Source organism: Myxocyprinus asiaticus, chromosome 8 (assembly GCF_019703515.2).
Source record: "Myxocyprinus asiaticus isolate MX2 ecotype Aquarium Trade chromosome 8, UBuf_Myxa_2, whole genome shotgun sequence".
NCBI classification, from domain to species: Eukaryota; Metazoa; Chordata; class Actinopteri; order Cypriniformes; family Catostomidae; genus Myxocyprinus; species Myxocyprinus asiaticus.
This window is the reverse complement of record NC_059351.1, coordinates 3,134,923-3,160,000: the sequence shown is the minus strand read 5'-3', so window position 1 is coordinate 3,160,000 and position 25,078 is coordinate 3,134,923. Positions and strand designations below refer to the sequence as shown.

The following is a 25,078-nucleotide window of genomic DNA, read 5'->3' as shown; positions in this document are numbered from 1 at the left end:
TACAACAGCTTGTTACTGGGGCAGTACCCTCAAAAGTACACCCACTGTACCCTTTGTATGTTAATTGGAATGCATTAGTATTATATTAGTACCCTAAGTGTCTTATCTGTCCCTAAAAGGTACATATAAGTACCTTAAGGTGTGAAGAAGGTACAGTGGGTGCAGAGGGCAGGGTGTGTGGAATTGTGATTTTATTGCTCTCTTTTTTCAACACGGATCGTAGAGATCTTGGATGGAGGGCCAACTGCAGCCAACAATTTTTTTTAGATGCCCTAAAAATATGCTGAAGTTTCATCCTCTCTCGTGTGGTGGTCTTTCCAAACCATGCGATGAGAACTGAAGTGAGGACCGACTCAGAGAACTGCGTCACTGCGTGTGGCAGGTTGAACTTCTTTATCTGCTGCTGAAAGTATCCTCTACTGTGCCTTCCTGACACAGTTATTGTCCCACTTTAGCTACTGTAAAATTCTTGTTCCATGGCATCATGGACAGAGGTGACCCACTGATGGCTAGAACGTTATTGCTACACTTCCAGTCTGTGCTGTTGCATATGAGTCATTAGTGTTGTGTAATCTGCAAATTTTACACTTCTTCCTGTTTGTCAGAAAGCCAGTGATCCAGTGACAGATGGAGTTATATTACCCATATTACCTAATGTCCCAGATTAACCTAATTCACCCTATGGAACAGTCTGAATGCCAAAAACAGTTATTTATTGGTATCCTATCCCCATTACAATCATAATGTTTAGTCCTGCACACACACACACACACACACACACACACACACACACACACTACAGTAAAATACAATTAAACATATTTTTGTCTCCCAAGATGACAAGGTGTTTTTGCTTTGGTTGTCTGACGTTTGTAAAAGGGATAAAAAACCAAACTATTTGTTCCGATGTCGGATTCTAATAGAATGGCCCCTTGAAGGTCTCTGCGTTGTTCTGTATTTCCTGAGCGCTGAAGTAAAGCAATTATTATTAATTTACACTTTACAAATTGATTCTGTTATTAATTTTATCTGACTCCAATTTAAGTTGACCTCTAATTTAGATTACAGCTCTAATTAACTTATGATCATTCTTTTAATTTTATCTTTTTAAGTTATTATAACTTAATAACTAAATTATACTAACTAACATTATAACTAAATTGTAGCATCAACACTCTTGTCTTCTTCTTCTGGCATGTTTTTATGGAGAAGCAACTTAAGCAATCTTGGAAGTATTTTTCTTCAGGTCATCCAGATAATTTGGTTAAACACTGATAAATATGCATATGCATGTGGTTTTAGAGCAAGGATATAATTCATAAGTCACAGGGCCTCAAAGGAATAATAATAGCCCAAATAAAAATGTATATACTTTTTTTAAAGATGGTCATTTGTCAATATCAAAATACAACCTTATTCTGAAAAAGTTGGGACAGTATGGAAAATGCTAGTGAAAAAAAAAGGAGTGATTTGTAAATTCTATTCACTCTGTGCTGTATTTAAAGCACAACAAAACACATTATTTGATGGTTTACCTTGCAAATTATTTATTCATTTATTTTAATATACACTCATTATTGCAACACGCTCCAAAACAGTTGGGACAGTCGAGTGTTTACCACTGTGAAACATCAGAATTTGTTTGGGCAAGCATTTGGGCACTGAAGACACAAGTTGGTTAAGTTTAGCAAGCAGAATATTCACCCATTATGCAGGTCTTCAGCTGCGCAATTGTACGGGGCCTTCATTGTCATATTGTGCACTTTATAATGTGCCACACATTCTCAATTGGAGATGGTCAGGACTGCAGGCATGCACATGTGATCCGGGCAGTATGTGGCTTGAAGCTGTCCTGCTGGAAAATGCAGGGATGTCTGTGGAAAAAACAACATCTGGATGGCAGCATTTGTTGTTCCAAAATTTTTACCTTTCTGCATTACTTGCTTTGTGCAAGTTACCCATGCCATGGGCACTGACACACCCCCATACCATGACCGACACTGGGTTTTTGGACCTTGGATGGATTGTACTTTTCCTCTTTGGCCTGGAGAACACAATGGCTTTTTTAAAAATTTTCTAAATGTGGACTCATCGGACCACAAAACACGATTCCACTGTGCTACTTTCCATCTCAGATGAGACTGAGCTCAGAGAAGTTGCCGGTGCTTCTGGACAGTGTTGATGTATGGCTTCTCCTTTGCATAGAGTAAAGCCTGAACTTGCATCTGTGGATGCAGCGGCGAATGGTGTTGACTGACAAAGGTTTGCCGAAGTATCCCGGAGCCCATGTCATGATATCCATTACAGACAAATGTTTTTAAGACAGTAACATCTGAGGGATCAGATCACGTGCATTCAGAAGTGGTTTTCCAGCAGGACAATGCCAAACCACATTCTGAAGAGGTGCAGGTGCAAGATTGGCCTGTCTGCAGTCCTGACCATCTCCAGTTGAGCATGTGTTGCACATTATGAAGCACACAATACGGCAATGAAGTCCTCGTACAGTTGCACAGCTGAAGACCTGTAGAATGGGGGAAAATTCTGCTTTCTAAACTTAACAAGCGTGTGTCTTCAGTGCCCAAATGCTTAATAAGTGTTATTAGAAGAAATAGTGATGTTACACAGTTGTAAACACCCGACTGTCCCAACTTTTTTTGAGTGTGTTGCAATCATGTTATTTGAAATGAGTAAAAAAAAAACATCAGATAATGTGTTGCTGAAGTGCTTTCAATAAAGCAGGATGAATAGAATTTACAAATCACTCCTTTTTTGTTTTTATTGGCATTTTCTGTACAGTCCCAACTTTTTCATAATTGGGGTTGTAAAATCCATTATTTTTAACAGTAAAACACATTCATCACATTTGGTTACAGTCAAAGATTCCTCACACTGCAGGTCTTCCATCAGTCACAGTACCGATATTGTAAGCAACAGCTTGGGTCTATCTAACAATATATGACCAATAGTTGTTAAGAGAGGCTTTTATGTGTCTTTATATTGATACATGTCTCTCTTAAACAGTAAATAGCAGCATCCACCCCACTTCACTTAACATTTAAACACGTGACAGAAGGACTGCGTGTCAGCCAATCGCATGGCTTTAATAATATTAATGATATTCCTGATATTAGCTGGTAAAAACTAAATAGAGCGAAAAAGTGTTCATTACAGTTTCACAGAAGTTCATGTTTCACAAATTCCATCACCTTTACAAAAATAAAGGTAACTTTATATAACAATAACATCATCCATTAATATAACCCATTAATATATTACAATATAATTCATTATTATATTTTCAAATAAAGCTTATTCCTATTTTTATGTACTTTGTGATTTAAGCATTATATAATGTTTGTTATTAAAAGCAGTGGCTTAATACTTTACAATAAAATTCTATTTGTAAGCATTAGGTTTCACAACTAACAATAAAAAAGCATTGGTTAATGTTAATTTAATTTATCTTTGTTTCATCGTTATTGTTAGTTAGTTACATGTTAGTTACATGTTAGTTCATAATGCACTACCTAATTTTAAAGGGATAGTTAACCAAAAAATGAAAATTCTCTCATCATTTACTCACCCTCATGATATTCCAGGAGTGTATGACTTTCTTTCTTCAGCAGAACACAAATTAAGATTGTTAGTAGGTCCTCACAATGCAAGTGAATGGTGGCCAAAACTTTAGAGGTCCAAAAGGGACATTAAGTCACCATAAAAGTAATCCATAAGACTCCAGTGGTTTAATGCATGTCTTCAGAAGTAATTTGATAGCTGTGTGTGAGAAACAGATCAATATTTAAGTCCTTTTTCTTTTACTGAAAATCTACACTTTCACTTTTACTTCCACATTCTGGTGTGTGTGTGTGTGTGTGTAGTGGTGGTGGTGGTGGTGGGGGGGGGGGGTGTTACCTCCCCTATCCACCCTGGAAACTATGCCCCTGCAACACCACCTGATTCAACAAAGGGGGCAGACGGAGTGTTACAGAGTTTTCCAGGCTGTCACTGTGTTTGCCTGTGCATGTACTAGCGCTCAGCGTTTGTTTAGAAAAGGTAGACTGTTTTAGTCAAAGGGGAAAGAGAAAGAGAGAGAGAGAGAGAGAGAGAGAGAGAGAGAGAAATCATTCAGCCATGGCAAATATCGCTGTGCAGAGGATCAAGCGAGAGTTCAAAGAAGTGCTGAAAAGCGAAGAGGTTTGCGAAACGTTACTTTGCTGTTTTCTTTGCCGTTAAAAGAATCAGGCAGACTTTTGGACAGATAGACACCCTGAAGCCAGTGAGCTAGCTTAGCCTGCTAAGCTAATGTTAGCATGAGCTGTCACTAGCTTAGCCTGCTAAGCTAATGTTAGCATGAGCTGTACTAGCTTAGCATGCTAAGCTAATGTTAGCATGAGATGTCACATCAAGGCGTAAAGATATGGAAGTCACACATTTGCCAGCTTTGCTCCTGTTGACATTTTCAGATATAAGCCGAGACCTAAATTTGAAAATAACATTTATACATGCCAAACTACGGCTATATTTTGATGGTACAAGCTTTAGCCTCTGTGCTAACATGCTATAGCTGTTGCACAGCTAGCCTGCTAGTTTCACTAACACTCCTGTAGTGTTGTATGGTATTATTACCCGTGTTAATAGCCTGGTAAAGTAGTTGTTTACTGTTTGCAGTGTCATTTGTTTAGGTGTTATTGCCACTTAGCAGGGTTGCTAGGCTGTTACTGCAGTTTTCAATGGCTGTGCATCAAAACATAGTGAGCTGCCTACCAGAACAGCATTTTTTTGAGAATCGTAGCCATGCATGATGGTCAAAAATGCTGTCTAGGTAAACAGCTCACTAAAATTTGACACATTGCCCATGACTTGAAAATTGTACTGGCCACTTCTTTGTCTTGGGCAATAGAAGACGAAAACAAGCCCCTTTAGGGCCTTTGGGGCCAGTGGCACACTTTTTTGACAACTTTGTGTCAATTATATTAAAAGCACTTAAGTTGTAAGACTGTCCTAAAAACCTCTCTGCTTTACTATTTTGTTCTGCTTTTCAATAGACAAGTAAAAATCAAATAAAGGTAGACCTAGTGGATGAAAACTTCACAGAGTTAAAGGGGGAAATCGCAGGACCACCAGACACGCCGTATGAAGGTTGTGATACTCATTTCGTCTTCTCTGTTGCTGCCATGACATGTACTAATGCATGATTTTAAACAAGATGATTTTTCACTACAGGGGGCAGATATCAGCTTGAAATCAAGATCCCAGAGACGTATCCCTTTAATCCACCCAAGGTCAACTTTTTATACATTATGTTCACATAATGGTAAATGTTTAACATCAACATGAAACGCCATTCGCGACCCATTTTACTTCCGCAACATATATGCGAGTGAAACAGAATATGTGATGATAAAAACGGTAATTATTTGTAATTAATTTGATTGTGAAATGTGGGTATTGCATACTAGAATAGTGGTTGTTGGAGGCGAGAGGTCGGAAAAGTCAGAGGGATTTATGACAAAAACAGGGATTTGTTTCAGAGGTCGAGCAAGTTACAACATTTTGATAAAAACTTACAAAGACTAACTTTGGAATAACAGATGAATCACAGTAAGATCAGGTATGTGCAATTACATGATAGTTCACCCAAAAGTAAAAAAAAAAAAATCTCTCATTTACTGACTTTCTTTCTTCTGCTGAACACAAATGAAGATTTTCAGAAGAATATTTCAGCTCTGTAGGCCCATACAATGCAAGTGAATGGTGACCAGACATTTGTAGCTCAAAAAAGCACATAAAGGCAGCATAAAAGTAATCCATATGACTACAGTGTTTAAATCTATGTCTGCTGACGTGATCCAATCGGCTTTGTGTGAGAACAGACCAGAATGTAACTCCTTTTTACTAAAAGTCTTGATATAGCGCCATCTAGTGTTTTGTGCATGCGTCAAGCACTAGGAAATATAATCAAGCTTGAAATTATGATCGTGCCCAGAGACTGCAGTGACAAAATATACAGTGAAAAAGGAGTTACATTGTAGTTTGTTCTCACCAAAAACCGACTGGATCACTTCAGAAGACATGGATTAAACCACTGGAGTCTTTTGGATTACTTTTATACTGCCTTTATGTGCTTTTTGGATCTTCAAAGTTCTGATCACCATTCTCTTGTATTGTATGGACCTACAGAGCTGAAATATTCTTCTAAAAATCTTAATTTGTGTTCTGCAGAAGAAAGAAAGTCATACACATCTGGGATGGCATGAGTATGAGTAAATGATGAGAGAATTTTCATTTTTGGGTGAACTATCCCTTTAAGAAATAGTGATTTATGATTTCATGTTGACTTGTTAGTGCCTGACACAGGTCATTAGACTGAAATGTTGCTGAAATATTAAGTATCCTTTGGAAGCTTTCCTAGTTTCTTTATTTCAGTGCTTTTGTCCTACACCTGCCAGTCAGGTGTGCATGAGGCCTTTTATGTTTATTTTGAGTTTAACTGAAAGATCAGAACACATTTTAAGTTAAAAAACTAGTTTATCTTCTTTTCTCAGGTGCGGTTTATTACTAAGATCTGGCATCCCAATATAAGTTCAGTTACCGGGGCAATATGTTTGGACATTTTAAAAGACCAGTGGTGAGTGTTTATTGTCAAAAGTCATTATCTAAAATATCTGACACGTCACTGTTTCTTTCCCAACACATGTTTCTATTAAACTCCTGTTTCCTGTGCCCCTATCAAACTATTGTTCTTCTGTTTTATTCTATCTTTCCTTATTGTGTTCAGGGCTGCTGCTATGACTCTGCGTACAGTTCTTCTCTCACTACAGGCTTTGTTAGCTGCAGCAGAGCCTGATGACCCTCAAGATGCTGTGGTCGCCAATCAGGTACATGCGTGTGAAATATGTAGCTGGCAAAGTGTCTGACTGCCTGAATGAGAATGTGCCTCATTCAGTCCCTTTAAATGCATCACTGTTGTTGTCTTTCAGTATAAGCAGAATCCAGAAATGTTCAAACAAACAGCTCGTCTCTGGTCTCATGTTTACGCTGGCGCTCCTGTGTCCGGTCCCGAGTACACACGCAAAATAGAAAAACTTTGTGCAATGGGCTTTGACAAAGTAAGTACTACAACTAGATAGCTGCGAATACTGTATGCACAGTACATTCTGAAATGCACAGGTGAAAAAATATCAAATATATATAGTACCGAGATCGCAATCATCCATAAGACAATGCAAATTCATCAGTATTTTTAGGCAAACTGTTTCCACCAGGGGTGTAGGTTCCAGGGGGGATGGGGGTATCCCTCCCCCCAATAATCAAGTAAGTACAACAACCCCGATATTTATACCATGATTAATAGAAACAAGTAAATGCTTCATGCTGCAACCCCCCGCCCTTGGTTTCTAAGAGACGTTATAAACAGCTCTGTTCACTTATGCTAATGTTATTAGATGTGTAATCGCTATTAAATGAACTTTTTCTCATTTCGAGTGACTGTAATAATCGCTCGCCTTAATTCTGATTCACAGTCTCCACAGTTTTTAATCAAATTACTGAGTGATTTAACCATTTCTGTTACACAAAACTTCAGATAAATATGCCTTACAATGTCACTCTTCATACCAGCCCACGTTAAAATGTTATCCGTTCCGTTTATGAGAATATTTGGCCAAAAACCGCGTCGTTCACGGCAATCTCCCGTTCATTCCTATGAGGAGTTCTGCAGAGCTTGTCAGAGCGAGTGACCGTAACCAAGGGGGGCGGAGCTTAGAGAAGGGTCAATTAGCCACACCCCCTTTCCAAAACACCACACTCCAAAGATAACAGAAGAGCTTTATTGAGACAAACATCATGCAGAATCAGTTGTTTAAAAAACAGCAGCAAAACAGCACCCTCAACTGACAACTGTTATGAACAACACGGCATAAAAATGGCAGTAAGCCTCAATAATTCGCTGCAACTACAATACTATGAGAATGCGCAAAATGATTGACAAGTCGAAAGCTTCTTTGTCCGCGGCTCACGGACACATTTTTATTTGCTGTTTACAGAGTCTAGAGCTGTCACAGAGACTGGTGAGATATTGTTACGGCACTTATTTCATTACTACTTTTTTGTATACCTTTCCATGAAAAAAAGGTGCTTACAGCACCTGTAAGCAGAACAAAAATAGACAAAATAACAGGCCACATTTTGTCGGAAATGTAAGTTAATTGATACCCTGTTGTTTATAGAATTGTTGTATGAAAGCAATGTCATATGGATAAGATGGCTGTTGGACTCATTACTTGTGACCTTGTGCAAATCACTAAACAAGTTCTATAAACGAGAAGGAAATATTGAGCAACTTGTATTTTTAGATATAATACACCCAGTTATTATGTCTTGCTCCACAAGCCACTTGCATAATTAGTTTTTGAGTTATTCAGCAGATTTATTGTCTCTTGGATACTTCGTTTTAAATGCTTTTTTCTCTCTCAAATAGAATGCAGTAATAGTAGCCTTGTCCTCAAAATCATGGGACGTGGAGACGGCGACAGAGGTGCTACTTAGCAACTGACCATCCAGCTCTCTTCACCAGGCCATATTTCCCCCAAACCCGCCTTCGTCATGCCCCACACACCCATACGTACATCAGTCATCTTGGTTTGTGTTCACAATGAATCTTTGGGAGCATGAGTTCTGAAATGCTCCCAGGGCAGCAGTCAAGACTGTGAGACAATTAGAGCGTGGCCTCGGAGTCGTCTTTTTTCTCTCTTAGCAAATGTTTGTGTCCCTTGTCTCCCCCCAACCCCACCACCACCTTTTGCCTTGCCACAATCATTCCCCCCTCTCAAATGTAGGCTGCAACTCCTCTTTTAAAGAAACCAAACAAGACAAAGCCTGTGTATCACTGTCATTTCACACTAAAACAAGAGAATGTTCACTTGCATCTGTGAAATGATGTTAGTGGTTGTGTACATCGAAGAGGCAAACAGCAGCAATGTAAAATCTGTACATCATAAACATTACATTTTGGGATGTTTATTTGAATGGGATACTTGGCATATAAAAAAAACAACATCCTTTTGAGATTCATAGTACCCCTTCTGTTTGATACCCTCAAATGTGTGCTTTTCTTTGCTCATTTGATTCTTTTAATGTTTGTTTTGCACTTAACAGCCCCGTATAGCAGTTGACACGGCCAGATGACATGGTGTTATATCGTGAGTGCAGAGAAATTTTCAGACTTATCAAAGTGTTCATTTGTTTTTAAATGAAAGGAAGACTGACCCCTCTTTTTGGAAATAGGGAGGATGCAGGATTAGTGGTCACAAACCCTGCCTTTATTTCTTTTCAGGGCAGCTGTAGGGATTGCGACTTCTTGATCATTGACGGACCTACCTTGAGTTGCTTCTTCAGTTTTGATTTTGCTTTTCTGAAGAATGCATTCATGTAAGTGTAATAACAACACATATGACAAACTTTGTACATGTAGAGACAAGGAAGCGAATGTTCAATTACTTTGGCATTAAAAACTCTACAAGACACATTGAGGTACAGGTCTATAATATGATCTGTATTTAGATTTCCAAGCTGCTAATAATGAATACATATTTACAATGTAACCATCATTGCAAGCATTTATCAAGTCTTAAAAGATGCTTCAAGGCAAAATGGGTCAAGAGTGAGTACTACCACATGATGCTTTGTGAACAAATTTTTACCAAGTGTTCCATTCTTTAAGGGGTAAAGCTGTAAAATGTCTCTTCCCCCCCCCCGTTATGCTGCTTGCCCTCCCTCTATGTTATTGCATCCCATTTGTTTATCAAAATGCACCCACTTTCACAGCTAGTTGCTTTCATATACCTCTTTTCTCATGTACATACAGCCAAGTTTTCTTTTGGGAAAAGTACTGTTCATCTCTAGAATGCACCATCGATGGCTGGATTTATATTTTGTATGGAAAAACAAAAATGAGACAAAAAACAAAAAGACTGTCTTCCTGAAGTGATCACCTTGTTCAGTATTGCACGAAGTGAATTAAAGGGCAAACATTTCTGTCAAAGGAAATATGCTCCTTTACAAAAAAATAACAAAAACAAAAAAAAAAAACCCTACTCGAGCCGTACAAGCATGATTATTTATTGTGAAACTGTCATTCTTTTGAATTAAAAAAAGGTGAAAAATTAAAATTGTGTTGTGTAATCTGTGAATGTATTCTCCCATTTTGATTTCCACATGATTTGACATCAGTAGGTGTCTGTTAAAGGGGTAGTTCCCCCAAAAATTAACAATTTCTCATCATTTACTCACCCTCATGCCATCCCAGATCTGTATGACTTTCTTTCTTCAGCAGAACTCAAATGAAGATTTTTAGAAGAATATTTCAGCTCTGTAGGTCCTGACAATGCAAGTGAATGATGACCGGACCGTTGTAGCAACAAAAATCACAAAGGAAACAAGAGTAATCCATAAGACTCCAGTGGTTTAATCCATGTCTTCAGAAGAAATATGATAGGTGTGGGTGAGAAACAGATCAATATTACTTTAAATCTCCACTTTAACTTTCAGATGTGAAAGTGAAAGTGGAGATTGAGTACAAAAAGGACTTAAATATTGATGTGTTTCTCACCCACACCTATCATATCACTTCTGAAGACATGGATTAAACCACTGGAGTCTTATGGGTTACTTTTATGCTGCCTTTATGTGCTTTTTGGAGCTACAAATGTCCGGTCACCATTCACTTGCATTGTCAGGACCTACAGAGCTGAGATATTCTTCTAAAAATCTTCATTTGAGTTCTGCAGATAAAAGGAAGTCACACACATCTGGGATTGCATGAGGGTGAGTAAATGATGAGAGAATTTTTGGTGAACTACTCCTTTAAGTTTCTCATAGTTAAAATGCTAATTTCCTTTAGAGCACGAGTGATATGGACAACTTTTATGGTGCTTTTGAAGCTTGACCGTTACAATCACAATCCTCTCATCCCTCAGTCTTGTTTTTCACAGATGAAAAAAGTCATACCTGTTTTGAATGATGAGGGCGAGTAAATGAGGGCAGAACTGTTTATTTTTGGGTGAGCTATTGTATATTAACATCGCTCCTGCAGCAGTCTAACCTTCTATTTTTGGATGTTTCAAAAGTATATACACATAGTTAAAATGTTTAATGTATTTATGTAACAGAAAATAACAGAACAATGTAAGCCTAGTGACAAAAAATTCATTCAGATTATAATACAGTTGATCTTTTAAAAGCAATTTTTTCGATCAGATAATGAGGGATTCCGGGGCCCTTACTGAGAAAAAAAAACCAAAAAAAAAAACCGAACCACTGCATTAAACTGACATGAAACAAAAATAATGAAAGGGAAGAGATCTCTCATCTGAACTAGCTATTGATATTTCTATTTTCATTGCTCAAAATTGAATCTTCTTAAATATCCTTTTAAAACACAAAATTACAACTTGACTAAAATGACATTAACTACAATGTAATGGTTTGACGTATATCAAAGGTTTTTCCCTGATTATGAGAAACAGAAAGAGGGGACACAATGATAGCCCTAATTTGAATATTTATGAGAATTAAGTTTAGTAAGTCTCATTAGCAAATCACTCCGTAAAAGTTTCATATGGAGCGAATGCAGGTGCTCTTGACATGCAGTGAGATTGTAAGTCAACCATACGAGGAAATCATGCTCATACATACCCAAGTGTAAACAGCAGTTTTACTAATCATACAGTCACCTTCACCGGCCGTCCTTGCATTGTAAATTTAGAGCTAACTGAATGCAGGCGTCTGGTCTCTAGGAATCCTTGCCAACGCAGAAATGTAAGGACTTAAGACAGTATTTGAGTTAACTAAAGAACTAACAGAGGACAGGGAGAAGAAACGTTAAAAAATCATTCCAAGTGTTTAATAAGCAACCATAGAGCAGATTAAACAGTTTTTCATTCAAATGTTTTTTTTTTTTAAAAATGGCTCCAGATAGAGAGAGGCAAAGAGCAACAAGGAACAATTTCAACAGAAAATAAATGAATGAAGAGAAACATACAAGTCTGAACATCTGAATCTAAAGAATTCATTCCTCATTCTTCTGAGGTGTGGGGTAATGACAGTTCAGGTTTGTGAAGAGCTTCTGATGGGTGGGTGAACGAGTCTCTTCGGTCGGCTCGGTCGATCCTTTACTGTCTGACCATCCTCATCTTCATTCTACGCTTTACCTAAAACAAAGAGAAACATATAAATATCTACAATCTCCATTACAGCAATGCATGAGCAAGGTCTCGGGATGGGCGCTTTAAGCAAAAAGTTATATTGCGATATTCTTGACATTTTGGATTAAACCACTGGAGTCTTATGGATTACTTTTATGTGAATTTTGGAGCTTCAAAGGTCTGGTCACCATTCACTTGCATTGTATGAACCTACAGAGCTGAGATATTCTTCTAAAAATCATCATTTGTGTTCTGCAGAATAAAGAAAGTCATACACATCTGGCATGAGATTGAGTAAATGATTTTTGAGTGAACTATTCCTTTAACAGAATAATTAATGCAAGTGCTTTTTATAAAATTATATGCTTCGCATTTCTGCTTAAACCCTCCAAAAATGAGCTCCATTCACTTCTATTGTAAATGCCGCACTTTAACCCCACTGGGACTAAAAACAGTTCAAGGTACGACAACAAAAACCGAAAACGAATGAAACTGAAAACCGGAACAAAGTGATTTTCAGTGGTTCCGGAGTGAAAACGTTATTATAACCGGTTCATTTTGTTCAGATAATTTCTTCATGAAACTAAAGGGTTTATCACAGTATATTTTTGAACTACATCACTTCATGTTGCCCATAGAAATGAAACATGTGCTTTGATCCTGAAGGAAACTGCTGCATCACACATTTCTTTGTCTAATCGCCCGTTGTGGATGAAGCATTCTGTGAATAAAGATCTTTTTAACAGCGACCTGTATGTATAATTTCCTCATATACATGCACAGCTAATCCACATACAAGGAAAACATTATTAGAGGTAAAAAGTACATTTCTCAGCTGTTTCTGAATTATTGTTAGATATGATGCATTAATACAGATTTAATGCTGCTGGGTTTTGACTCAGAAGCAGATCTGTAATTAAAATGATACTTTACTGTTAATTAACTGTATGTATTTCTATGATGATTAATCCACCACACAGGAACAAAAACAATGGCTTATTTTTGCTTATATTGGTGAGGGGAGTGGCTTATTTTGGGCTTGTTTTTCCAGGCCTGGTTGCTTGTTTCTCTTGTGAGATCTGGCAACACTGCAAATGGTATTTCACCCACCCATAAGCGCAGAGTACTGTCATTTTAAAAAGAACGTTATTAACCGTTCTTTTATTTTGTTCTAACCGGTAACCTTTTGGAAAGGAGGCTGCAGAACTTCTGAACCGGAACGGAAAAAATACAGTTTGTGCTCAGAACGAAACGAAATGAAAAATATTTTGTTTTTAGTCCCTGGTGGTAATCAACATTATGCCACAAATGCTGTCAATTGACCTTAACTTGTATTGAACCCAGAACATTCCTTTAATCGGTGTAAGATTGTGCATGTTAACACGCTCATGGACTACTTTTATGGTGCTTTTTAGAGCTTGACAGCTGTGCTTACTATCCACTGTCTTGAATGGGAAATTGTGTACATTCTGCAAACTTTCTCCTTTTGTATTTCATGGAAAAATATAATATTTGGAACAACATATTTATTTATTTATTTTTTGGATGAACTATTACTTTAAACCAGTAGCTACAACTTAAATTAAACACGTTAACTACATATGAGCTCAAAGTTACAGCTTGACATTCCTCTGCTAAATGAACCTCCCTCTCAAACACTCACTGACAGCTCCCCCTGCTCTGCTGTACAGGTGGGCTCTCTCTGTTTGGGGCTTGGTGCACCCCTCAGTGGCTTGTGAATGCTTTCTCCCTGCTGCTCCAGTAGTTGTGTGAGTGAGAGTACAAACTCTGGACTGGACTCAAATTCTCTCTCTGTCTCTCCTTCACTTCCATATGTATTCTGAGACAGGCGGCTGTGTTCGTACACTTGCTGATCTCGCTGTGCTTCCCTCACTGATCTTGGACAAAAGAAATATTTTAACTACACATAAAACACTTGAACAGCAACTAAGGTTAACATGTGAAGTGAAGGCCTGTTCACACCAAGTTGCAATGCAAATACATGGCACGGAAGTTCCCAAAATATTTTTAGGAAAACCATTCACAATATTCAATTTTCATCATTCTCTTAATAAAAAAAAAAAGAAATCATATGTGAAAGAAAGCAACATGCACTATGATAATCCATGTGCTTTAATGCAAAACCCATTTGATAATCAGGGATGGGTTTATCATTTTTTTTGCATAAAAAAATACACCACTACACAGTGCAAATTTATACGACATAAGCTCGATATAAAATCACTTATTACAGGGCGCTCTGGAATACTCCATTCTTACTGGTCAATGGCGCCATCTAGTGGTCTGATATCTCTAAGTAACAACCGCACATGCACACATCAGACCGCTCATTCGGGTTCTGCGAGTCATCTTTCCTACTTCTCAGATCACTGTGTGATCTCTACAAGTAAGCTAATAAAGTAATTTAAACTCAAATTAATGTTTCATGTGCATTTATTTATTTATTTGGCAAGTAGGCTTGTAATAAGATCCATAATGAGAAGTCGACGTTCATCAATTTCAAAATAAACAACAGAACTCTGACGCAAACTGGAGGTGGATTTCAGCTGTTCAGCGATTTATTACTTCTCACATAATTTACCCTTTGCTAAGCCCCGCCTTAAAAGAATTTCTGACCAATCCTATCTGAGCAACTCTTGCCGTGCGGCGTTTCTCTGACAAGCGATCCACAAAATGTAAAAGACGTTGTTGCTGGGTCACTTGTGATAGTGACACAAGGTGCCTAGAGAGGATACACGCAGAGTTTTTTCATTCTATTTTAAAAAAATCTTTAAAGAAACAACGAGAAGAGCATGCTATGGATTAAACGGTGTCTTATTCTCAAATGAACATATAACATCTGCAACGACACCTACATTTGCTCCAAGGAAAATGAAAGCTAATAACTGAACGTTAATTCATTTATGTATTGATTCAGGTCTTAATAAAGGCAAGAGTAAATAAAGAGTTCACAGCATCATCGTGAGTGTGTTATGAGACGTTATAACCAGTTCTGTTCACTTACATTAATGTTATTAGATGTGTAATCGCTATCAAATGACGCTTTTCTCTTTTCAAGTGACTGATAATCATTTGCCTTTATTCTGATTCACAGTCTGCAAAGTTATCAATCAAATTAATGAGTAACTTATTTCTTTTACAAAAAACATCAGATAAACATACTTAGTCATTCTTCATTCCAGCCTACTTAAGTTTGTCAATTTCGTTAAAGATAATATTTTGCCAATAACCGCGCCGTTCACGGCAATCTCCCATTCATTCCTATGAGGAGTTCTGCAAAGCCTATCGAAGCGAGTGACTGTAACCAAGAGGGGCGGAGCTTAGCGAAGGGTAAATTACATAATTTCAATGCAAATCAACTGACCGGTTTCAGTGACGTCACTTTTTCCTCACAGCCACCATATCTGTGACCATCAGCGGGAGGAAACAATGGAGGTGAATGGAAAAACACCCGTGAAACGATAACAAGACAAAACATAAAAAACTGCTTTTGATCCATGCCAAGTCCCAGGAGAAGTTCCTACAGGTCTAAAGACTGCACAAATATTGCCAAATTGAACTTTTGCTGACATTTAAATATATTTGATCCACGATTCATCTCCTTACGCCGGCGAGTCTGATGTGTGAACCGGCGAGCACACGCCCCCTGGCACATCATCGTAAACATCTCTCCTTCAGAAGTTACAAATGTTTTGTGATGTTTTCTTGGTCACAACATTTACTAAATGTCTGTGATGATCCCGCCTGTATGAATGTAAGAGCTGCTTTTAACTCCTGAAGAAGGCTTTTCGCTCAACTCCTATCTGTTAATCCTGGTTCCACACATCACCCAAAAACATATAAGTTGCGAGTTTTCACTTTGCATGTGGGAAAAATGACCTCCACATTTTTGGTGGGGGGTACTGGTGTGAAGGAGTGCATAGGAATGCATTGTGAAATAACAGCAGGCCTACTTTACATGTAAAGCTTCAACTTGTGGTGTTCTGGTGACATGGATTCATTTACAAATGTCATTCAGTTACACTCAGTTACCTTTGCAGGTCAATCTGTCTCTGTGGCACTGCTTTCTGCAGTTTTGGTGTCTTGCCACTGATTGGATCAGCTGAGGTTGTGGAGGCGGGATCCTGAGCAGGTGCTGCTCTCTTCCGGCCACGTCCGGCCCCACCCCCTTTCGTAGCTCCAGCCTCTTTATTTGGCGTGGCTACACCCGCAGGGATTTTAGGGGGTCGACCCCGTCGAGGTTTGCTGGGAGGGGGTTGTGATCCTGCCGAGGGGTTCATGGACACACTGTTCTCTGTGCCATCACTTCCAGGAGCAGCACGCTTCTTCCCGCTGGTCTGAGCAGCCTCATCCTGACAGACAGAGAGAGCAGAAACTGAATAAGGAATGACAGATATGTGAATGTGTGTGGCATTTTCAGTGTTTACATGAGACAGTTCCGACCTTCTTTACGCCTCCTGCTTTCGTGATTACTGGATTCTCTTCGTTCTCCCTTGCTCCCGTCTCTGACGACTCAGATTTCACATCCCTTTATGATAGAAAAAGGAGTGAATTCTTTATTGTTCACAACAGTGGTAGCAGTTATAAAAAAATAAGAAAAAAACAGACAAGAAATGTTCCAGAAAAACCTTTGATTTTAGATTGCCCACATGATAATACACCACCAATAGTGACACTTGATCAATTCTACATTATGGTAAAAGAAAAGTAAACATTTTAAAACGGTCAGAAATATTAACTCAATGTGTTAACAGTGGCTGACTGACAGAGTTGTCTGATAAACACAAACCTGTTCTTATTTGTTGCAGGGGAGCTGGGCTGGGAGTTGGCACTTGCGTTGCTCCCCGCGTCGGAGGTGGTGATTTTAGGTAACGGCCGGCGAACTGTTACCGTTAAAGGTTTGTTCACTGCTCCCAGCACACCTGCCTGCTTTGGCGGTTGCTAGATAACATATCATAAAGTACATTTAATGTACATTTAAGTGTCATTTAATGCAGTCAAGAAATTCAAGTTACTTCCTTTTTTCCAGCAGCTACATTTGGATAAACCTTTTTTTGTTTGCTGAATCCCAATGATATTAAAGGCATAGTTCACCCAAAAACTGGGGTCTCATCTCTCATCATTTACTCACCCTCATGCCATCCCAGATGCGTATGACTTTCTTTCTATGATTCTTAGAATATTTCAGCTCTGGTGGTCCATACAATGCAAGTGAATGGTGACCAGATCTTTGAATCTTTGAAAATCACAGAGGCAGCATAAAAGTAATCCATAAGACTCCAGTGGTTACATCCAAATCTTCTGTAGTGATATGATAGGTGTGGGTGAGAAACAGATCAATATTTAGGTACTTTTTTTTATTAAATCTCCACCTTTGACCAGTAGGTGGCGATATGCGTGAAGAATGTGAATTGCCAAATAACAAGAAGAATGTAAAAGTGAAAGTGGAGATTTATGGTGTATGGACCTACAGAGCTGAGATATTCTTCTAAAAATCTTCATTTGTGTTCAGCAGAAGAAAGAAAGTCATACACATCTGGGATGGCATGAGGGTGAGTAAATGATGAGAGAATTTTCATTTTTGGGTGAACTATCCCTTTAAGGCCATACTATTTAATGCACATTTATGCTAAAATAGCACGTCACACAGTTACGGAACACACACTGTTCATATGCAGCTGTTTACAACTACGCCTGGTGACAAAACCTACCAGGATTTTTCCAGTCTGCAAAACTGTTTTGGCTTCTGGAGACAGATATTCCTTATCGTTGACAAAGTCCTGTAAATATAAGGGAGATGGAATGAGTTTCATGGAACGGTCACAGTTTGTAAAGGTTAACTGTGGAGCGTCAGAATGGTTGTCACCTTATCCGGAGGGGTAAAGAACTTGGTAGGTAGCACAGGATCTTTTGGCGAGTCCAGATGACAGGAAGTGCTTTTGTTCGCAATCACAAACAATGCCACGTCACACACTATGTAAAGTTTCTGTAAATTCATGAAAATACAGATTAAGAAACCATTTCACTCCAGAGCACAGGTACCATAAACACTTCATGAATGGGCACCAAGTTCTGAATACATCAAGAAAACAACATTTATCATTTAAAGAACAGACACTTATAAGCGAATGGTGACCGACCTCATTTGCCTTGGGGTCATCTGGGGCCTGAGCGTCTTTTGTTTGTTTGATGTTCTCCACCATCTTCCTCAGAAATGAGTGACTGTTATTCTCGTTCTTTGTCATCAACACCTCCAGCATGAACCACAAACACCTGAAGACAGTAGCAGGTAAATTAAATTCAAATTTTACTGACACCATACTCTGTGGTGTGTCTCTGAAGCTGTGCTTCCTCTTCCCAAAATACAAACAGTTAATGCTGTTAATCCACAAATGGCGAATACTGTTTCTGGATAAAGAATAACGAAAATATTCATTTGCAAAAACTGCCGCCCCTTTCCACCCCCTTACAAAATATATCTGACATAATCTGAAAGCTGAGACTATTATAAAAACAAAACATAAAACTCAGTAGTTTTATTTACTTAATTTGCAACTTAGTTTAATAATTTTACAGTTTTGTTAATAAATTCAGCAGGCTTTTGCACAATTAATGCGAGACAAACCTTACATTTCTTGAACTCAAGCAAATGAGGGGTATATATCTGAGGTCTATAAGTTCCTTCCGTGTCAGAGACCATCAATCCGTGCATCTTATCACGTGACTCGTTGTGCATGACACTGCGGAGACTCACAGCATGTGGAGGCTCATGCTACTCTCCACGATCCACGCACAACTTACCACACGCCCCACTGAGAGCGAGAACCACTAATCGCGATCACAAGGAGGTTACCCCATGTAACTCTACCCTCCCTAGCAACCGGGCCAATTTGGTTGCTTAGGAGCCTTGGATTCGAACTCGTGACTCCAGGGGTGGTAGTCAGCGTCAATACTCGCTGAGCTACCCAGGCCCCTAAATTATTTTTTTTTAATGTATTTTTGCATTAGCCCTTATGAAATATTTACCATAGTTTTTTTTTTTTTTTTTTTTACTGTGTTATTTGTAACAAGAAAATAGTAAGCACAAGGAATATGTATTTTCACTACCATGGTTAGATGTAACTTGATTTCTATAAAACAAACTATAGCATTTTTTGTAATCATAAACCGTAGGCCTAAACACATGTAAAAACAATAAATATAAAATATAAATATTTATAAGTTAACAAACATGTATTATATTCCCTCACTCCCCTAAGGTTGCCTATGACATATTTAATAGAGCTGAAGTGGTGTTATGATAATATTTATTATGAATCTATTTATGCCTAAAGTACAGTTACTGTTACTATAGTAAATTCAAGGGCGCGGATGTAGAATTCTGTGCTGAATTCAAATGGTTTCTGCATCTCGCGCCGTGCTTCTCTGTTTCTCGCAGTGCTGCGTGATTAAAAGCTTGAAACGTTCTGCGAGTAAAAACGCACCTTCTCTGTCAATTGAGCCGAGGTTGAGACTTCACCTGTCTATTTGACGCTGCAAAACCAGATACTTCAGATGCGTCGCGAGACTTCAGTTCAGTATCAGATGAACCGTGGTACAAATGCATACCAGCCCATACAATGGAGAACTGGTAGATTAATATTCTGAGTCTAGATAAACATTTTTATGCAAAGACGAACTTGACGATCGATTTGATACATGACTGATAAACGCCCCCCCCCATTTGTGACCTAACACACCCCTCTCTTCTAATTTGTTCTCAGCGCCCCCTGGCATCCTTTGAATGCCCCCGTTGAGAACCCCTGCACTAAAATAATTTTTACACGCATATTGTTCATGTCTTGTGGCTATACTTTTGAAAAAGTGAGTACATTAATGTAAAAAAATTGGCCTCCATTGACTTCCATTGTAAGTGCCTCGAAAGTAACCTAGATTTTTGTTTTATTAAAGGAGGGACTCGTCAAAACACATTATTTTGGTAATTAACATTATGCCACAAATGCTGTCGATTGAACTTAACTTATATTGAACCCGGAATATTCTTTTGTGTTTTTAAGTAGGGCTCTACTGAAATCAGTTTTATTTTTCCCCAAATTGACCCTTCGCTAAGCCCCGCCTTAAAAGCATTTCTGACCAATCCGGTCTTAGCAACTGTTGCCGGGCCACCATTATTCTGACAAGCGTTTGCCTTTTAACAATAAGAGCCTACGGGAGTAATGAGTTTGAGTCGTTTTAAATGGGATTTTATGTAAATGATCCAAAAAAAAAAAAAAAACTTGTTGCTGGGTCACTTGTAACAGTGACACGAGCGACACAGAGGATACACGCAGTGTTTTTTTGTTCTTAAATTATTATTTTTTTTATAAATATTGAGAAGAGCATGCTATGGATTAAAGTGTGTCATTCCTCATTCCCAAATGAGCATGTATAACACCAGCGAGGACACCTACATTTCCTCCAAGGTAAATTAAAGACAACAACGTAACATTAATTCATTTATGTATTGATTCTGGTCTTAGTACAGGTGGTAGTAAATAAAGAGTTCACAGCATCAAAATGAGTGTGTTATGAGACGTTATAAGCAGTTCTTTTCACTTACACTAAAGTTATGAGGTTTGTAATCGCTATCAAGTGACGCTTTTCTCTATTTATGTGACTGTGATGATCGTTTGCCTCAATTCTGATTCACAGTCTGCACAGTTTTCAAATTACTGTGTAATTTAGCAATTTCTTTAACAAACAAACAAACAAAAAATCAAGTAAATATGCATTACAATGTCAGTCTTCATCCCAGCCCACGAAAAATAAAATCCATTCCGTTTATGAGAATATTTTGCCAAAAACCGCGGCGTTCACGGCAATCTCCCATTCATTCCTATGGGGAGTCCTGCAGAGCTTGTCAGTGTGAGTGACTGTAACTATGGGGGGCGGAGCTTAGCAAAGGGTCAATTTCATCTTCAAAATGGTGTCAAATCAAATTCATTCTTAAACTTTTAAAAACTTTACAAAGAAACAATAGAACAATTACTTTCAAACATGCATTTGCATTTTTTAAATAAACCTTTATTCAGTGCAACAACATTCTTGCTTGTGATATACTGCTTAATTTGTATTATTTATTGATCATAATTTATTATTTTTATTAATATTACTACAGTGAATATTACATTTAACTATACAGTTGTAATATATTTGTTTCAATTTCTTCAATGTCATGGCTCCAGCTTTTATTTTGAATCGTGCTTTTATTTTGACGTGAGCTTTTATATTTGACGTGGTTTTGACGGAAACTTCACTTCTTCTGACGGATAAACAGTTCCAGGGTTCCCACTCTTTTCAAGGCAAAATTTTCCAGGACATTTTATGCGCCCAACAATTTAAGCAAAAACACGTGCGTACATTTAAACTGAGCTTTTATTTTGCCATTTCTGTGTGGTTTTGACGGTAGTTTCGCACCTCCAGATAAGCAGCTGTAAAGCTGTAATTTAATTAAATAGCTTTAATATTTGTCCAAATATGTCATATTCCATGACATTCTGCATTTTATAGCTAATGCCATTTTTATGAATACGTTCTGTGATTCCGTCCGTGTTTTCTGCATACTACATGTGGTAACCGCATTATAAGTAGACTCCGATTGTTGAATTACTGAAAATTCATTCACATCCTGTGATGTAAATTCTGAATCGCTACATGGCCCAGTCTGATCATTAAAACGCAGATGCTGTGATTTCATTCCATAAATATATAGTCTACATGTGCAGTGTGCTTCAAAGTGGGTTAGTGCTCTGCTCTGTCATATCATCCAACACAAATGATTCTCAATGTCTGTGGAGTTTGCAATGATTGAGTGGTCAGCTTCACACATTCAATTAAAGCACGCAGCTCATTCAAACAAAGATCGCAGCCTTTCGCAGTTTAATAATCAAATTAGGACATATCACAATTTTAATTAGATTAACCGTGCATTTCAGTCAAATAAGCGTGAGAGCATTTAAAAGCAGTCGTGTCAGTCAGACAGCATGCTTGGACAGTGCTCAGTACTGTAGAAACACTGGCATGATGACATCGTTTTTTATTTTAGTATCAACTTGGTACCGAAGAACCAGCACTTTTGACTACACTAGTCTTTGTGTTTACTGGCTGAGTTCGGGATTCAAATTAATACCCATGCAGACCTCTACAATCATGTTAGGATCAAAGTGTATCTCTGTGAAGAAATGAGGGGGCAGACACTTTAAAAACCCTTTTACACCTGGGATATTAACATGTGTTTCGGGTGATCCGATCACAAGTGGGATGCAAACTCTTGCAACTCAAATGATCTATTATCTAGCAACAAATGCAAACCGATTTGTTGTTTAAAGCTTTTTTGTTGTTTTTAAAGCTGTTAAGTGTTTAAACTTAAAGTAACCCTTTCAAGTGATTTTAATGAGGAAGATGTAGAACATTTTACCAAACAATTTGGGCAAATAGGCTCCACAAAAAGGGACTTTAGCTGCAAGGCGAGTAGTTTGCATCTCGGAATACAGCTGTGCAAAACATTTTGTGATCGGATCACAAAAACCACATATGAAGGTAGTCAAAAAACGCATGTGACCACATAACATTTGAGGTGTAAATGCTAATGTGTCCCGGACAGCAGCGAAGCACCGCCTCTAACCTGTTAATCAACCACTGCGCTAAAACAAGCGTTTAAACTTTGCTGGTTACGAGCAGCTTTAAAAGGAAACAACCGCCCGAATGGAAAATTTTACCAAATACATAAGCACAAAAACTTCATGGATGTTCATCACTGTGTCTGAAATCAACATACAGAGGGACAGCTGAGAAGCACGAATATCTGAAGCTCCAATAATTCAGGTACTTACTAAAAAAAGTGAGAACTTGGCTTGAAATGTTGAGTTTGTGCTTAGATTACATTTCAACTGCATCTGGGAGAAACAGCGCACCGTTTTTTTTCATGCTTTTGTCTTTTCTGACTTTGTTGCGCTTTAATGTCATGCAGTAACACACTGACATAGTGATGTATGTTGTCATGAAATCAGAGACCCTCTACTCGAAATCCGAACACAAGTGGTCACAGGAGACGCATATAAGAGACCACGTGCAAACAGCGATCACCCGGATTGGATCACCTGAACCCAGGTGTAAACGAGGTCAATAAGTATGAGAACGTGTGGACTTCAACACTCATACTCTTTGATGTCTCTGATCTGCTCAAGGTCCTGTGGTTTGGTGAAGTCTGGATCATGCGCAAGAAGATGGATCATGTATGGCACCACATATTCTGGCAGGAGAGATAGCAGCTTCTCTAAAAGACACAAAAAAATAGACAGGACATTTAGGTCCAGATCCATTTAGGCAACTCTACAGTAAGTGCAGTTACTGGTTCAGTATGGCATATGTGGTTTAAGTCAAAGAAGCCAAAAAACATTTAAGTTTTCAGTATGTACTCATCAAACACCACACAGCAGCTCAAAAGCTCAGATTAAATGTGAGTGTGCTTGCATCTACCATGGGACATAGTGTTCTGTTTGATGTACTCTCTGCGGACACTGATGTTCTTGAGCAGGCACTGTCGGGCATGAGCGCGTCGCTCTTTCACTGGGTCTTTAGCACACAAAGCAAACACAGCCATGTACTCCAGTGGCAACAGTAACTTCACCAGAGCGACATGCAACTTCTGAGCAAAAAGCTGTCGCACCTGATAGCACTCATCCTAAAGAAAGAGACGAAAGGGAGGGAAAGAGCTGAAGTTGTGTGCAGTAAGGCTATTCTACACTTTTGAAGCATTTTATTAGATTTTTTCCTCCTTGAATTCCAATGATGTTAGTCAAAGTTTCTTGCACCAAAAAGTCACAATTTAGTTTTACATACATCTGTGTAAATTTATACTGATGTAATATCAATGAACTATAAGCTCAAAAGACTAAAAATGACAATTTAAACAACATCCAGCTCAAAAAATACATGAATTTTAACAGAAGAATTAATGTAAGTTCTTTTATATAAAAATATAAGCTTCACATTTCTGCCTTTAAACCCTCCAAAAGTTGGCCCCATTCACCTCCATTGAAAGTGCCTCACTGTAACCTCGTTTTTTATTTATTTATTTTATCCCCTTTTTTCCCCAGTTTGGAATGCCCAATTCCCACTACTTAGTAGGTCCTCGTGGTGGCGCGGTTACTCACCTCAATTCGGGTGGTGGAGGACAAGTCCCAGTTGCCTCCGCTTCTGAGTCAGTCAATCCGCGCATCTTATCACGTGACTCGTTGTGCATGACACCGTGGAGACTCACAGCATGTGGAGGCTCATGCTACTCTCCACGATCCACGCACAACTTACCACATCCCCCATTGAGAGCGAGAACCACTAATCGCGACCACGAGGAGGTTACCCCATGTGACTCTACCCTCCCTAGCAACCGGGCCATTTTGGTTGCTTAGGAGACCTGACTGGAGTCGCTCAGCACGCCCTGGATTTGAACTCGTGACTACAGGGGTGGTAGTCAGTGTCAATACTCGCTGAGATACTCAGGCCCCTTTTGTTTTGTATTTTTAAAGAACAGGAGGGATGAGTCTTAATACATTTTTGTGGAAATCAACATTATTAAGAATTAGATAAATATTACTGAAATGAGAAGCCTTTTGGATACATACGTTAAAAACTCTGGTACCTCATGTTTTAAATTATCATTTTGAATTAAACTTTTTTATAAATGAGAAAATTGGATCTGCTGTTTTGTATGTCTTGAATTAGTGGTGGCGAATGTGTTTTTTTTGTTTGTTTTTTTGGGGGGATTTCTTTCCCTTTTTCTCCCAATTTGGAATGCCCAGTTCCCAATGTGCTTT

At 38.4% G+C, this 25,078-nt stretch overlaps 3 protein-coding genes across 4 annotated transcripts in view; 1 reads left to right on the top strand and 2 right to left on the bottom strand.

The window, feature by feature from the left end:
* Nucleotides 1–2,467, bottom strand: part of LOC127445541 (small integral membrane protein 14-like) — a 6,964-nt gene extending 4,497 nt beyond the window's left edge. Inside the window, exon 1 of the mRNA XM_051705696.1 lies at nt 2,390–2,467. Within this exon, the coding sequence (XP_051561656.1) occupies nt 2,390–2,467 (78 nt within the window). The remainder of the gene's footprint in view (nt 1–2,389) is intronic.
* Nucleotides 2,468–3,920: 1,453 nt separating this feature from the next.
* On the top strand, nt 3,921–10,169 carry LOC127445201 (ubiquitin-conjugating enzyme E2 K-like). Of its 2 annotated transcripts, XR_007897945.1 has the most exons (8): nt 3,921–4,194; nt 5,046–5,139; nt 5,224–5,282; nt 6,546–6,628; nt 6,779–6,878; nt 6,981–7,109; nt 8,480–9,200; nt 9,335–10,169. XR_007897945.1 is itself a non-coding variant. In XM_051705089.1 (7 exons), exons 1-7 carry the CDS (start codon nt 4,132–4,134, stop codon nt 8,552–8,554), a joined length of 603 nt encoding a protein of 200 aa, XP_051561049.1. In that variant the 5' UTR covers nt 3,921–4,131; the 3' UTR covers nt 8,555–10,169. The 2 variants fall into 2 exon arrangements, 1 of the variants encoding a protein (XP_051561049.1); XM_051705089.1 differs by having other exon boundaries at nt 8,480–10,169.
* A 1,718-nt stretch (nt 10,170–11,887) lies between these two features.
* The window catches only part of LOC127445148 (sister chromatid cohesion protein PDS5 homolog A-like), a 50,192-nt gene continuing 37,001 nt past the window's right edge, over nt 11,888–25,078 (bottom strand). The window contains exons 25-33 of the mRNA XM_051704986.1: nt 23,742–23,946; nt 23,424–23,538; nt 18,365–18,497; nt 18,091–18,210; nt 17,936–18,004; nt 17,014–17,165; nt 16,668–16,752; nt 16,257–16,576; nt 11,888–12,209 (exon numbers count right to left, since the gene is read on the bottom strand). Of these exons, the coding sequence (XP_051560946.1) occupies nt 12,206–12,209; nt 16,257–16,576; nt 16,668–16,752; nt 17,014–17,165; nt 17,936–18,004; nt 18,091–18,210; nt 18,365–18,497; nt 23,424–23,538; nt 23,742–23,946 (1,203 nt within the window). The 3' untranslated portion in view covers nt 11,888–12,205. The remainder of the gene's footprint in view (nt 12,210–16,256; nt 16,577–16,667; nt 16,753–17,013; nt 17,166–17,935; nt 18,005–18,090; nt 18,211–18,364; nt 18,498–23,423; nt 23,539–23,741; nt 23,947–25,078) is intronic.

Excerpts from the sequence above, each read along its gene's own strand:
- LOC127445201 (XM_051705089.1), top strand. The coding sequence starts at position 4,132 with ATGGCAAATATCGCTGTGCAGAGGATCAAGCGAGAGTTCAAAGAAGTG. Across the intron at positions 4,195-5,045 it reads AAGTGCTGAAAAGCGAAGAG|ACAAGTAAAAATCAAATAAA; the intron begins GTTTGCGAAACG and ends GCTTTTCAATAG. Across the intron at positions 5,140-5,223 it reads ACCAGACACGCCGTATGAAG|GGGGCAGATATCAGCTTGAA; the intron begins GTTGTGATACTC and ends TTTTCACTACAG.